At 35.9% G+C, this 16699-nt stretch overlaps 1 protein-coding gene across 1 annotated transcript in view; it reads right to left on the bottom strand.

The window, feature by feature from the left end:
- The window catches only part of PSMD14 (proteasome 26S subunit, non-ATPase 14), a 106997-nt gene that overhangs the window by 75522 nt on the left and 14776 nt on the right, over positions 1 to 16699 (bottom strand). Inside the window, exon 3 of the mRNA XM_054478938.2 lies at positions 16223 to 16274. Coding sequence (XP_054334913.1) covers positions 16223 to 16270 — 48 coding nt within the window. The 5' untranslated portion in view covers positions 16271 to 16274. The remainder of the gene's footprint in view (positions 1 to 16222; positions 16275 to 16699) is intronic.

The following is a 16699-nucleotide window of genomic DNA, read 5'->3' as shown; positions in this document are numbered from 1 at the left end:
CTCAGAAGTTCTGAGGCATGGTAGAGGTTAAGGGACAGAAGTAATCTCTGAGGCTTCCTAGAAATACTGCTGACCACTACCCTAATTTCACTAAGCATTCATCTATTCACAATGCTATTTGAGATACCACACAAAAGATGACATAGTGCCTATTTCTGAGGAATTAAGGGAACAGATAGAAAAACACACATCAAACGGCAGGAGTGATGGCTCATGCCTGTATAATCCCAGCACTTTGGGAGGCTGAGGAGGGAGAATCACTTGAGCTCAAGAGTTCGCCTGGGCAATATAGTGAGACCCTGTCTCTATTTTCAAAAAAAGAAAACACATCAGAAGAAAAATACTTAAAGAGCATGAAAAAGTGGCAGTGGTCAAAGAAGGGAAAGTTCTATTCTTCCAACAACATGGTCACATCTGTTTCCATTTTCTCTTTCTTATACTTCCTTTAATGCTCTACAGAGGAGCACTTAAAAAAGACAGTCTTCCAGTTCTGCTCTGAAGGCACTTTTTTTAAAATGTCTTAATATACTGAATAATTTACTTAATTTCTACATGCCTCAATTTCCTCACCTGTAAAGGGAAACCTATTGATTAATCAAGGTTATCTATTAACTACTGGACATTTTTGCTGTGGAGAGAGAACAACACACAAACCTTTGCGAACAAAAAAGACACTGTGGCCAGGCAGTCAAAAAAAATTACGTAATTTTTAAAATTTTAATTGAAACGGAGTTTCACTCTTGTTGCCTAGGCTGGAGTGCAATGGCGCTATCTCAGCTCAACACAACCTCCATCTCCTGGGTTAAAGTGATTCTCCTGCCTCAGCCTCCCGAGTAGTTGGGATTACAGGCATGCAACACCATGCCCACTTAATTTTGTATTTTTAGTAGAGACAGGGTTTCTTTCTCCATGTTGGTCAAGCTGGTCTCGAACTCCCAACCTCAGATGATTCGCCCACCTCAGTCTCCCAAAGTGCTAGGATTACAGGTGTGAGCCACCAGGCCTGGCCTTTTTGTTTGTTTTTTTGGTTTTTTTTTTTTTGAGATGGAGTCTTGCTCTGTCCCAGGCTGGAGTGCAGTGGTGCCACCTCAGCTCACTGCAACGCCCACCTCCCAGGTGCAAGTGATTCTCCTGCCTCAGCCTCCCAAGTAGCTGTGATTACAGGTGCATGCCATCATGCCTGGCTAATTTTTGTATTTTTAGTAGAGATGGGGTTTCACCATGCTGACCAGGCTGGTCTCGAACTCTTGACCTGGTGATCCGCCTGCCTCGGCCTCCCAAAGTGCTGGGATTACAGGCGTGAGCCACCACACCTGGTAAAACAACATAATCTTTTTAAAAATTGATACTTTTCTCTCATTGGGAGCTTTTCCAGTTGAGGAGGTTGAAGGGTTTGGGAATGATGCTAAATTGTGATCTACTCTGGAAGAATAGGAACAAGATCCTAAACTATCTGCTTTCTTGAACATTTACACTGCATTCTCATTCTCTCTTCCTCTTCCATGGATCTCAGCCAGTGTCTAGATCTAGCCTAACTCCAGAGCCCTGGGTTTTTACCGCTGCCCAATATATATTGCCTTTCACAGTGAGTTGGTAGGTCTGAAACCTGTGCCAGGACAGGCAGAAGGCCATGCTACTGTCCAAAAAGTGACATGGGCCATGAATTTGACCCCACACAGACTGGTAACCCAGAAGTCTGGCCAAATTTCAGGAATTTGGATTTACAGGAAAAGAAAAGCACAGAACAGTCCTACCAAGGAAAAATGTCATTCAGAGACTCTAACATCTAATCACATGCACCGGCATTTGAGGAAGTCAACTTACTAAAAAAGGAAACTTCCTATAAAATATAAGGACGAGCAATGAAGATATGGAACAGTAAGGAAAGACATAGAACAATTATTTCCAAAAATTTATATTTCTATGCTATTATTAAACAAATTTTAAAATGTAATAATTACCAATAAGCAATTTAAATCCTTCAAAAATGTACAAGACAGATGCAAAAGTCATTTCACACAAGGGGTACACGTAGAAATCACAACACTCATGTAGCCTTAGGCTACAATGCTCCTATACATTTATTTAAGGGGGTGAGATATTTGAAAATGAGTTTACATTAATGGGAAAGTGCAAAGAAACTTGCCAAAGTGTGCCAGCTCCATGGCCCACAAGCAATGAGCATCACCTGCCTGTGCCAGTCAGATTCCCCAACCAACATTACTGTAAAGGCTATGAAAGAAGCTGTTAGCACTCTGGTGTAATCCCAGCACAGGCCAGAGCAGCAGATTAGGCAGAACTTTACATCAGTGGCAGGTCTCCCAAATTCTCTTGATGCCACAGAATTCATAAATGGGATCAGTATGTTCTAAAAAAACATGGTACTGCAAAAGGAGAAAAAGGTTCCACAGCATCAAGCAGTGTAATACTTGAAACCTCATCATTAAAGTGAGAGTTTTCAAGTGCCATTTATGATGCCCTAGTCTGGAAACATCCCAGCTAACCCATCTGATCAACAATTTCACAGATGGAAGCACTTGATGGCTAATTGGCAAGTCTATTATTCAAATAAAACAGCTCTCTGTACCTCTTTTTTCATTATTACAAGTCAAGGTACAACAAGATTGGTCATTGAAATTAGCTTAACAAGAGAAGCCTTTTTCCCAAAATAATTTTTTTAAATAAAACAACATATTTTGGCAATTAGAAGCACTAATCAGTTTCTGGGCTGTAAGGAAAACGTTTTAAAAACTTAAAAAAGTAAGAAATGTAAACCTTCTTTTAAAAGTTGTACTATCTGTAACCTCTACCTTTACCAATGTGTGAAGATTCACATTATCATAGGGAATAAAATGAAATATCCACGAATTCCTTAAATAGTCTTAAAACATGGGTCAAGTATTACATGTCAGGATAAAGAAAATCCCTCCTAAATATTTTAATTTCCCAAAAATTGTAAAAAGCATCTTACTTTCGATCTACAATAAAAATTACAAGACTATTTAAATTGTATTAATTTATGAAACAAGTAGCCATGACAACTCTATTGATTTTATCTACCTAAAGAAATGTTGATATAAATAGGCTGGGACATCAGAAAAAGTTGTGTTCCAGCTCTAGCTCCACTTCTTGTTAGTTCCGTGACTCGACCCTATAATATGAAAATAATTATCCCTACCTATGTAGGATCGTTGTGAGGATTAAAAGATTAAGTGCATAAATACCTCATATCAGAATAAGGAAGGTACTCAGCATCAGTCCTTTTGGCTCTCCTCTGCTCCCCCACCCCATTTTTTTTAAATTCTAGAGGAAAATTTTAATACACATTTCAAAATATGTGGGTTCTCTTTATAGATCCATACATTCGTTCTAGATGTTACAATGACATTCCCTATTCACAGTATCTGACTGTCTCCCTATATTACTACAATTTTCACCATTTCAAGTTGAAAGCTCCCAAGGCAAAAGCCTTATAGAATGGCTGAGCTATAAAATATCCAAAGAGGCCAGGCGCAGTGGCTCACGCCTGTACTCCCAGCACTTTGGGAGGCTGAGGCAGGCAGATCACCAGGTCAGGAGTTCGAGACCAGCCTGGTTAGCATGGTGAAACCCCGTCTCTACTAAAAATACAAAAAATTAGCTGTGGTGGCACGTGCCTGTAGTCCCAGCTACTCAGGAGGCTAAGGCAGGAGAACCGCTTGAACCCGGGAGGCGGAGGTTGCAGTGAGCCGAGATCGCACCACCGCACTCTAGCCCGGGCAACAGAGTAAGACTCCGTCTTAAAAAAAAAAAAAAAAAAAAAAAATCCAAAGACATCATCTAGTCTATAGAGTAGAAATCAGGAAATGAATACAGTAACCAGAAATCACAAATGGGAGAGAAATAACCAGAAACTGTGAAACCAGGTACAAATTAAAGCAAAATCAAACTCATCTCCCTATAGTGATATAGCTATACAATGACAACAAAAATGTATTCTACTAGGTAGTGAAATATGTTGTTTCCTATGAAGTGAAAGTTTTCCTTTTCTATAAAACAGAATGGTGAACTTTTCAAAAACTAGGTTTTGTCATTCTACTGTCTACTTTTGGTAAGCATTTTCCTTCTAATAACTCAGGCTCCAGTATTTACAACACTAGGGAATAGAAAATTACCACAGGCAGGTAAGAAGGTAACTGAGTAAAAAGAGGGGAAAATGTACAACGAGTAAGAGAAAAGTATAACTATCATAATTTTTATTATTTTTATTATTTACTCTATTGTCCCTAAGCCATTATGCCCTTCACAGGCATTCAGTCTGCTGAAGGGAGGAGCCTGTGCAATCACGGGCAACAGCTTAAAAAGCAGCACTGAGAGGCTGCCCAGTGGAGACCACTGCCCTGCTCTGGTGGCATACTTTCAGGGCACTCAACCCAGACAACATCCCACAGAGAACCACCTTGAGTCTGTGTTGTAAGAGAATCAGTCCTACCTGCTTGCGTTTTAAATGAATCTGATAATTAAAGAACTTCCCAAATGATAACATGAACTGAAAAATTACAAGTTAAATTATGCAAGTTTAAGATAGGAAACCCAAAGATCAATGTGCCAAATCAGCAATGTAACCAGTAAATCAAATGTGTAAAACAACGTTGAAGGTAGGGAAAGAAAAGACACAGATTGTATCTTTGATCATAACGTCCCATACATTTGGAATATTGAGATTATGTTGCACAATGTCTTAATTTCCCATATTAGACAGAGATGTCTTCTTCTGTCTTCTTTGCCATATACTCTTCCTACCAAAAATGGTATCAGATGTCATAGATCCATCATATCCTTGACTTTATATTTAAAACTTTAAATATTTCATTACTTTTCACAATTTTTATTTTTTCTCTTATTTTGTCAGAATGTCACTAATTTGAAGGACAGTTTCACTGTAACTGAAAATTTATCACCCATCCCCTTCCGTTCTAAGAACTTGAACAAATTTGTTTATCATAATTGCATATCAAAATAGAAATTTAGCATTCACAGGTGTCAAAGACCTTTCCTCTCAAAAGAAGACCTATCACAATTAAAATATTCAAACAAACTGACACAGGTTAACTATCATGTAACTATGGAAAATTTATGTCCCTTTTACTTATCTGAGAACCCTCAAGACTAGATTTGAGGCCTCTCAGGAACACCCTATTTTTCACAGAGTTTAATACGTATTCAGAATAATCACATTACAATGACAACTAGAAAGAATATGCTCTAATTATCTTGCTTTTGACCTGACCCCTTTCTTAATTTTCTATCATATAAATATCAGAGTATATGAATAGAATGATTAGGAACTATATTTAATAAAATTATAACCTCACAAGAGCAGCAAATAAGAAAAACGTTAAAGGCATCTTGTAATTCTGCTTTGTTTCTAAAGCAAAATCACCATTATTTGTAGTTAAGCTAAGAAATAAAACAATTAAAATTTCTTGACCCTTCTCTACTTCTTAAGAAAGAGAAAATGCCCAAATTAATCTACTAATGTTTAGAAAGGCCCTTCATAAATGTACAAAGGATTACATCAGATACTCAAAGAAAAAAAAGGTAACCAGAATATTCATGAGCATATAAATACTGTCAATACAGCTAAGCTAAATAACTCAAAGAATATAAAGAAAACCTACGAAAAAATTTTGTAAAGGTCTGCTCATTTGCATACTACTATGCCAGTGCTTATAGCAAAATTAAAGCTTGTATTTATGACAGATGTGACAGATATTTAAAAAGACTAATTGTACACAATAATCTATGATGGTTCATTACATGGCAGGATTGCTCTAGCAGATATAGCATAAAAATAAAACAATAATCTGTAATTTATTTTAAAACATTATTGTGGTAGCTTCATCTTCAGAGTATCCAAGTTCTTTAAAAATGTTAAGACTGATAAGCATAACTCCTTTGCTCAGCATCTCTAATAGCTTCCCAACTCACTCAGAAGAGAATTTTCTACAGGGCCCTGCAAGATCTATACTGTGGTAACCTCTCTAGTATTATCGCCTTCAAATTAAAGACTGGGAGAGAAAATGGAATACCTAGGTAAGGCATAAAAAACTACTAAAAAATAAATTCAAATGAATTTCTGACTTTATTTGGTGGCTCTTCTAAAAAGTACTAAAGAAAAATGTTATTTAATGTCATTTAATGTTATTTAGTGTTATTCCATGATTTGTTCTTTTGCTTTAGTTTTATGTTTGTGTACTAAAAAGAGAACATTATAAAGTTGAAGTTCCTTTTGCCTCCCTCCCTGTTCATGAATTTGTTGTGAGTTATCTAGACCTGCGCTGTACAATACGGTAGCCACTAGCTAGATATAACCATATAAATTTAAATAAAATTAGAAGTTCAGTTATTCAGTTAGACAAGGTACATCTCATGGGCTCAACAGGTACATGTGACTCTTTAAATTTAAGTAATATAACATTTAGAATTCAGTTCTCCAGCTGCTCCAGTCACATTTCCAGTACTTAACAAACATGTGGCTAGTGGCTACTGTATTGAATGGTGCAGATATGGATACTTCCATCACTGCAGAAAGTTGTACTAGACAGTGCTTCCGTAGAACAACTTGTAATATTTTTACTCAGGAGTTATATAACCCTAAAAAAAGGTGTTACTTTATGTTTTTTAAATTTACATGCTTCCATGTTGTATGTATCTTTTTACAACTGAATTTTTCTCTTACTATGTTTCTAAGGTCTATTATGCATATGGGTATATAGAACCTAGTTCATTCATTTTAGCTGCTGCATTAATTTCATCATAACACATTTAGATATTTAAATATTTTGCAATTTTTAATATACCAAACAATGCTTTAACAATATTCTTCAACATGTCTCCTGATATAGACATATAAAAGTTTCCCTAAAGTGAATAAATGGAATTGTTTAGTAACAGAATTTTGGTCATTTTCAACTTTACTAGATATTGTCAAATTGCTCTCCGAAGTGACTTTAACCATTTACCACATATGGTGTGTCCATTTAACATATATTTATTATCTGTTATTTGCCAGGTAATGATCTAAGCACTGAGCTATATAATTCCTAACCAACATCACACACACACACACACACACACACACACACACACACACACACAGCTTACATGAGAATTCCTGCTTCCCTAAATTTTCATTAACACTTAATTCAACAGGTTTGTTTTTATTTTTAACTAATCTAATAGTTGTTTTAGTTTTCATTTCCCTGATATACAGTGACACTGAGTATACTTTCATAATTTTTTTTGGCCATTCTTATTTCACATTCTTTTGTTAAATGAGGTCATCTTTTTTGTCTTACTTATCTATGGTTCTGCTGAATGAACCACATGGTGTTGCAGATTAATGTGTTGCCAGTATCCTGTCTTCATCTTTGCTTGTCTTATAAGTTTGTTTCTGTAGTCTTTTGGGGACAGTAATTAGTAATATTGTCTTGAGGCAGTCAAATTATGAATCTTTTGAGTTGTGCTTTCCTATCTCGAGGTCATAAAGACATAAAAATTTCTGCCCCCAAAAATGGGAGGATTCAGGAAGGGTATCTGCTATGCACCTGACTAGTTCACATATGAGTTTATTTAATCCTTATACAGAACCATCTGGGTAGGTATTATCAACCTTATTTTAAAGATATGGTAACTGAACTTTTAAATGTCTTTTTTATAGTAAAAATATAAAATTTGCCACTTTAACTGTTTTTAAGTAACAATTCAGTGGCATTAGGCACATTAACACTGTTGCACAACCAATACCACCATCTCCAACACCAGTTCCAGAACTTTTTTCATCATCCTAAACTGAAACTCTGTACCCATTAAACAATAACTCCCTATTCTCTCCTCTTCCCAGCTCCTGGCAACTACCATTCTACTTTCTATCATTATGAATCTGATACTCTAGGTACCTCATGTAAGTGGAATCATGTAACATTTGTCTTTTGTGTCTGGCTTATTTCACTTAGCAAAATATCTTTTAGGTTCACTCATGTTGGAGCATATGTCAGAATTTCATTCCTTTAAAGTTTAATAATATTCCATTGTATGTACAATCAGCCCTCCATATCAACAGGTTTGTCATCCACAGATTCAACCAACCATAGACAGAAAATATTGGAGGGAAAAAACAATAAAAAATAACAGTACAACAATAAAAAATAAAAATGTTTTAAATATATATATTTACATAGCATTTACGTTGTATTAAGCATTATAAGTAATTAATAGATGGTTTAATGTACGCGAGAGACTGTGTCTAGGTTATACGCTAATACTATGCCATTTTATCTAAGAGACTTGAGCAGCCATAGATTTTGGTATCATCAGAGGTCCGAGAATCAATCCCCCGAGGATACTAAGGAATGAGTGTATATGCATTTTATTTATCCATTCATTTGTTGAGGGACATCTGATTTGTTTCCACCCCTTGGCTATTATAAATAATGCTGCTAAAGAATATTGGTGTACAAACATCTGTTGGAGTCTCTGCCTTCAATTATTTTGGGCACATACCCAGAAGCTGAATTGCTGGATTATACGGTAATCCTATGTTTAATCTTTTGAGGAATAATACTGTTTTCCATATTATCTGTACCATTTTACATTTCTACCATCAATGTACAAGAGTTCTAATTTCTCCAATCCTCACCAATACTTATTTTGTTGTTGTTGTTGTTGTTGTTGTTTAATTTGGATAATAGCCATTCAAATGGGTGTATCTTCAAAAATTATAAAGTTTGGATTGGGCATGGTGGCTCTTGCCTATAATCCCAACACTTTGGGAGGCCGAGGTGGGCGGATCAACTGAGGTCAGAAGTTTGAGACCAGCCCGGCCAACATGGTGAAACCCTGTCTCTACTAAAAATACAAAAATTAGCCGGGCGTGGTGGTGGGCACCTGTGATACTCAGGAGGCTGAGGCAGGAGAATCTCTTGAGTCCAGGAGGTGGAGGTTGCAGTGAGCCAAGATCACACCACTGCACTCTAGCCTGGGTGACAGAGGAAGACTCCATTTAAAAAACAAAAAAAATTATAAAGTTTGATTTCATATTTAGATATTCAATCCATTTGGTACAAATTTTTTTTTGTATAGAATAAGGCAGGAATCTAATTTTAGTTTTCCCCCTTACTGGCTACCACTGCTTCAGCATCATCTAATGAACAGGCCTCTCCTTCTCCAGTGTTTTAATGTCACTTATATTACAAACCAAGTTCCCACATACTGATGGATGTATTTCTGGGTTTTTTATTATACTGGTCTACCTGATTATCTCTGCAACAATATATTACTACTTCAGTCATATAGCATTAAAATATATTTCAAAATCTGGTAGAGCAAATTTCTTTTTCCTTTTTAGGAATTTCTTTGCTATTCTTGAACTATTTTTTCCTATATGAATTCTAGAGTCAGTTTGCCTATTTCCATGAAAATTCTGGTTGATATTTTTATTGAAACTGGGTTGAATGTATGATTAATTGGAAAGAATTGGCATGTGGTGACATAGAGTCCTCATCCATGAAAACAGTATTATTTTTTCATTTATTCCAGTCATTTTTTCCATTGCTGTTAAATTAAACTTCTCTACCAAACATCAGACCAAAACCTGAGACAAACAATTGAAACAACATTTCTGTCCCAACCACCACAATAACCAGAAAAAGTTATTAGTTAATATACAAAAAATCCATACACTGTGAGGATTTGAGAGTTATAACGAAATACATCCTATTCAATTCATGAATTTTTTTTTTTAATCTAGCCACCGGAAATAATTCTTCAAAATGTACACTATATCTCACCACATTCAGGAAGCCTTCTGGGATCATTCACCCACAGTATTTTTCCCTTATTTTTGCATCCTGAAACTAATGAGGTCTGTACCAGAGATACAAAGTGACAACTTATAGGCATTATAAACCCTGCTGCATATGTGCTTAGTTTGGCCTACACAGTGTGAAATCATGTGATTTCTGTGTAAAATACCCTAATTTTACACAGAATTTCGCAGTGTGAAATCATGTGATTTCTAACTTTGCTTTAAAACTTGCAGGTTGTATGTCATTCTCAATAATGGACCTGGCTAAAAGAGGCTCCATCATCATGATGTTGTTTATTACCAGGGCAGACAAATCACACACTGATTCTTAAAGCTTCCACCTAAAAGTGACCTATTAACCAATCACATTTCATTGGTCAAAGCAAAATCATGGTAAGGCTAACTTCAAAGATGACAGAAAAATATAATCCTGTTATACGCCTGGAAGGTTGAAAGTCACAAATATTCATGTAATTGATGACTCTGCCTTTAATCTCTTCCCCTTTACCTGTTCTCCAGACTACTACTAGAATTACTTTTCAAAAACACAGATCAAATTACCTCACAAGTCTACTGGAAAGAAAAAAAATCTTCATATTTCAAAAAAAAAAAAAAAAAGAAAATCTCCATGAAACTACAACACCTAGGGGAAAAAAGTAAAAATCACCAAGTATGGCATTCAACACCTTTCATAACCAACTTCAGACTCCTTTACCAGCTTCTTTTCCCAGTATTTTCTTATGCATCTATTCTCTAGCCTTTTGAATATGCCTTGACACATATTTCAAAACTCAGCTCAAACATCATCTCCTCAATTTGGTCTCATTTTTCCCATTTTTCCCAAGTTAGTCTCATTTTTCCCAAAAGAAGTTAAACTAACCTCCACTGTACTTACAAATCACGTTATTTACAATGAGCATTAGCTTTCACTGATTCAAAGTAGTTAATGTGTACTAGGCACTTAAAACATGATTGCTTGTGTGTCTATTATAATGTAAGCCTCTGGATTAGGCATTGATATTCTTGTTCGTCTTGGAATTCGTTATAGTATATAATACCTGATACACAGAAACTCAAAATATTGACTTAACAAATTAAAACTGAAGACAAGTTACTAAATGCCACTGACATTTTGCTTAAGTTCCATCTACTTTCAAGCTTATATTGACTATTTCCAAAGCTAAAATGAACCCAGAGAGAAATCAAAATTTTTAAAAACTACAGAATATGCTTTGGCTATTCTCATCTCTTGGGCTCTATTTCCACTGCTTTTGGAAATCGTTTAGATGCCAAGACCTAGGTGGAGTTTGTTATAAAGACAACGAAGTAGCCAAATTATAGCAACATAAGTTTTTAATACAATAATCTCATACCTTTTAGTAATTTCAAGTTTGTAAGCACTTTAACAAAGAAAATTTAAAAATGCATTTAAAATTTAAAGCTGTTACTTTATAAATTTTAATAGTACTAATAAAACATCTTTATTTCTGCTTCAGACTACTGGTAAGTTAAACTGAAGTGGAGGACTGAGGACAAATTTAATTATTTTAGCGTATCACTATTCAAATATTAACTTTTTTTTTTTTTTTGAGACAGTCTCGCTCTGTCACCCAGGCGGGAGTGCAGTGGTACGATCTTGGCTCACTGCAACCTCCACCTCCTGGGTTCAAGTGATTCTCCTGCTTCAGCCTCCTGAGTAGCTGGGATTACAGATGTGCACCCCGACACCCAGGTGATTTTTGTACTTTTAGTAGAGATGAGGTTTCCCCATGTTGGCCAGGCTGGTCCTGAACTCCTAGCCTTATGTGATCTGCCCCCTCTGTCTCCCAAAGTGCTGAGATTGCAGGCATAAGCCACCAGGCCTGGCCAATATTAACATTTTAAAATGTGATATTAAAAAAAAAATAAAACTTAGTTGTTTTGTAGGAATGGATACCATAATGAGAAACAGGAAAAGACAGCATGATAAAAACTAATGGAAAAGAAAGGTTTAAGATAGTAAGTGTGGAATACTGAAGTTTAGTTAAAAGAGAACTAAAAATAGGCCAATAGACTTGGCAGTTTAAAAAATTCCAGTACAGTAATACAGGAGTTGGCCAGAATGCATTCTCATGAGAGTGAACAGAGGTAATTAAGCAGATTATGGAGTTTAAGCTATTATTTCAGGAATTCTAGAAATAAATGGAACAAATGGTTTAATGGCAGTATGCAGTAGAGTTTTGGTTTTTGGATACAGGAGACTTAAACATCTTTGTAGGCAGAGAAAGGGGTCAATGGAGATCTGCAGTGTGTCAAGAGAACGAGATCCGAGAACAAGGAAGGAATAGCCTTGGAAAAGAGAAAAGTCACCTCCTATTTAGAGAAAATTAAGAAACTAGAATGAATGGGGACTTTGATTATTTATAAGTTCCTTTTTTACCTACTAGCCCTACCTACTACAACTCCCAAATAAAACAAATAAGGCCAAGTGGCCTCAAAAACAATGAAATATCAGTATCAACTGCGATTATAATACTGATATTCCTATATTATTACTGTGAATTCCTCCATTAAAAAACATGACCAGGCCGGGCGCAATGGTTCACATCTGTAATCCAAGCACTTTGGGAGGCTGCAGTGGGCAGATCACTTGAGGTGAGGAGTTCAAGACCAGCCCGGCCAACATGGTGAAACCCCATCTCTACTAAAAATAAAAAAATTAGCTGGGCATGGTGGCTCATGCCTGTAATCCCAGCTACTTGCAAGGCTGAGGCAGGAGAATCACTTGAATCCAGGAGGGTGAGATTGCAGTGAGCTGAGATCATACCACTGTACTCCAGACTGGGCAACAAAGCAAGTCTCTGACTCAAAATAATAATAATAATAACATGACCAATTAGCACATAGAGCAAAGCCCAAAGACCTTTTTACTACTATTGGGTTATATTAAAGGCACTGGGACTCAAGGTGGGGTCATGTCTCTTGGAAACGGCACAAAAATCAGTATCAAATAATAGTACAAGAAAAATTCAAATGAAATATTGAATTGTTTCTACAAATAATGAAGTCAAGGCTGAAAACAAGTCTTTGTTGCGTAATAATCTGGTCTTTATCCTGAGTTTCTGGCACAGAGCCTCAAAAACGCTTGGAGTTTCTTTTGTTATGCTAACACTGTGACTCAGTGCACACCCCTAGATAGCTTGCGGATGAGGGCTGATCAACATAAAGACCAACACGGTAATTAGAGGGCTAAGACTTTGAGCCAGGCCCATTTGGGAAGGGAGGATGGAGATTTTGAATTTTGAGTTTGATCACCCAATGATTTAATCAATCAAGCTCATGTATGCCAAGTCCCAGTAAAAACTCTGGAAACCAAAGCTACACCAGGTGGAGTTCCCTGGCTGGTAAACTCACTGATGTGCAGGGAGGGTGACATGCCCTAATTCCATGAAGAGAGGGCACAGGAGCTCTGCACCTCCTCCCAGACCGCATCCTGTGTGTCTTCATTTCACTGGTCCTCCTAATCTGTATTTCCAGATAACAAAACTGTAATAATAAGCACAGCACTTTCTTGAGTTTTGTCAGTTGTTCTAGTGAATTATCAAACCTGAGGAGGTTGTGAGGACCTCCAAATTTATACTCAGGTTAAAGTGTCAGTCAAAAGTGTGGATGGCTTGGGGACACATGAAGTATAGCTGGCATCTGAAGTAAGGGTAGTTCTGTGGAGAAGTGAGCCTTTAACTTGCAGAGTCTGACAGTAACCACCGGGTTTGTGTCAATTGGGAGTGAAACAAAATGTCTTCAAGCCAGTAAAGTAGCAACTGTTTGGACACTGATATAAAAAAATATATGTCTTGGACATTTTGTTCATCGAAGTTGGGTTATTCATATAGATCGTGATTTAAGGTGGCCTATTCACTCATAAAATGTCCATGGTTCTTGTTCTCCAATCAAGGAAATAAAATAACCTTAAGGAACTCTCAATCATATGAGGCCCTTACCTGTTCTGCTCTTGTCTACTGCCACATTTTAAGAGGGCCATCTACAAACTTGCCAACAAGTGACCTGCTCCTATTTGGGAGGGAATTCTGCCTTTTCCATTAAATGGTAAGATAACATTTCCCACTGATTTTTGGAGAGAAGGGCCAATTTGTGTGTCCTTTTCTACTACTATTGGTGCCTATGCCTTATCTAATGAAAAGATAGCTATTATCAATCCAAAGATCTTTGACTTCTTATTAAAAATAAATAATAGTCTGGGCGTGGTGGCTCACGCCTGTAATCCCAGCACTTTGGGAGGCCGAGGCAGATGGATCACCTGAGGTCAGGAGTTCAAGACCAGCATGGCCAACATGATGAAACCTGGTCTCTACTATAAATTCAAAAATTAGCTGGGCGTGGTGGTGAACGCCTGTAATCCCAGCTACTCCGGAGGCTGAGGCAGAAGAATCACTTGAACCCAGGAGGCAGAGGGTACAGTGAACCGAGATCATGCCATTGCATTCCAGCCTGGGCAACAGAGTGAGACTCTGTCTCAAAAAAAAATTATAATAAATAAATAAATAATAAACAACATATTCTTATTAGGCAAAAAATACACTCAACGTTTCATGTTACAAAAGTAACATCATAAGTATTTGTCAAATTATTCCTATAACAAGATAAAATAAAATTTTAGAGAAAAAGAAAATTACACCTAGTATAGGATAAGGGAGATACCATAAAAATAAGAGTTCCACAAATTATTTGAGTTTATCATCTAATTGAGATGAAATGATTCTTAAGCAGATTTTTAACTTCAAAAAAGAGTACAAACTAAGGACACAATGGCTGATTAATCAGAAACCAATAAGGTTACTGAAAAAACATTAAGTTTTTCACTTGATACAAAGCTTTGAAGTCGCCATTGACATATAATGTAGCTCAATTTGTGGTCAGTAAAACCATTATTTCATGTCCAGGGGTTTTCCAGCATGGATTTCCAAGATGGGTAATTTATTGTATCTATGCTTAAGGAAAGTTATTTTTATATTTAAATTTGATACAACTTTCCTTAAGAATTCTAAGGCAACATCTTCACCTATAATTTGCAGGTAAATCTGCAGTATCTACATACCACCTCTGCTCACTTCTCACATTTTCACATGCCTGAACACTATTACTACTAATTTCAGAATAAATTAGAGAAATTCTAGAAGCTCTCTAGAATGTTTACAAAAGAATAGAAACAGGTTCAGGATCAAGTTCAAAGAGGCTTAGGCCTCTTGAGAGAATGAGTTATACAGGTGTTATAAAAATGAAGAATCATGAAGAAATAGGCTGACAGCAAAGAAACGTGAGAAATCATCAAAACTAACAAAAGTAAATGAAAAACAACTGAAATCCATCCAAGAATGCAATAGAGAATCACAAAAAGATTTCAACTTTATAAAAGTCATAAACCATGATAGACCTAATCAAACAGTTCTTATGAAAGTTCTTCTAAAACACTGAAAATTTCATGAAGTCTAAAACAAAAACTGCTTCTTATAGTAAACAGATTACTTTGAAGAAAGATGAAGTCACTGATAGCAGTAAGGAAATATGGGAAAGCTGGAAACTAAAGAGATTTTAAAAGGGACTATAAAAATATTTCAATATTTGGTCATAAAACAATATATTGCATACATAAAAGTCTTAGGAAGAGAAAAACACATAGTCATTTCTTTTGCTAATTAGTATTAACTCAATGTATGATTGCACAGATCAAAAGTGTAGAACTCACAAGAGGCAGAAATTCTTGACCTGAAAGCAGATAGACTATCCTGAGGCAGAAATCTAGAGGTCATTTGCCCAACAGCAAATGGAACAAGATAAACAATATTAAAACAACTGAAAGCTTATTTATTTTTAAAAAAGATTATAAAAGAAACCATTTATACCAAATTTAAAGGAAAGGAGAGAGATTACTTATTAATCCATCTATATATCATAATTACTAGCAGAATAAGACTGTACATACATTCTATGGGTCAGTTTTCTGGATCTGGCAAGCAGGATGACATGCTTACTTTTTCCTGTGTTACATCTAAAGTTTACACTGTAAATTCAGGAAGTAAGCTATTTTGAGGGTTTTTTTTCCCTAAAAGCTAACTTTGATAATCCTACATATCTCAAAATTTTAAACAAAGCAAATAACAGAAAATTCTTATTCCCAGGAGAAAAGTAAACTAAGACAATAAATGTTTTCCACATGTTATCTCGTGTTGCAAGATAACAAACATCAACAAGGTAAGATTCTTACCATATAGTTATCTGTTAGGTGATTTTCTTGGGGATAATTTCTTTCTCTTTGGCTAACTACAAAAAGGCTTGTAGTTTACACACAAGGAAATGCTCAAGAGACTATATACTAACCTGGCCCAGTCCAGGCATACCTCCTCCAAGTCTAAGAAGTCTGTCCATATTTCTAGAAAACAGAAACAAAGAAAAAACGTTCCTAAGCACGAAAGTGTTTATTCAATTGCTATCTATATAATTCACCTTCAGTCACTCAGTATGTCAAAAATATTGGTGGTAATTACAACACAACATCAGACTTCCTGTTAATTAACACCACATATTAATTCAAGAAGCTGTCTTCCATGCTAATTAACAGACCTTATTTTACTGCTTTGGTTTTGGGTTATCCCCAGTTTTAAAGACAAGCAATCTTAGCATACTTTCAAAACTTTGCTATCATTAAGTTAATTATATTTTCTTATTGTTATCTAATAAAGTACCTGAATGTAGAAAAAGTGCCTGAAATGCTTATCATATGTATGATTGAATTTCCTTCAATTTGTCCACAGTGTACAAATAAAAATCCTCACTTTTAAATTAAATTTTAACATC

Source organism: Pongo pygmaeus, chromosome 11 (assembly GCF_028885625.2).
Source record: "Pongo pygmaeus isolate AG05252 chromosome 11, NHGRI_mPonPyg2-v2.0_pri, whole genome shotgun sequence".
Lineage (NCBI taxonomy): Eukaryota > Metazoa > Chordata > Mammalia > Primates > Hominidae > Pongo > Pongo pygmaeus.
The sequence above is the reverse complement of the archived record's forward strand: the minus strand, read 5'-3'. Positions and strand labels throughout refer to the sequence as shown.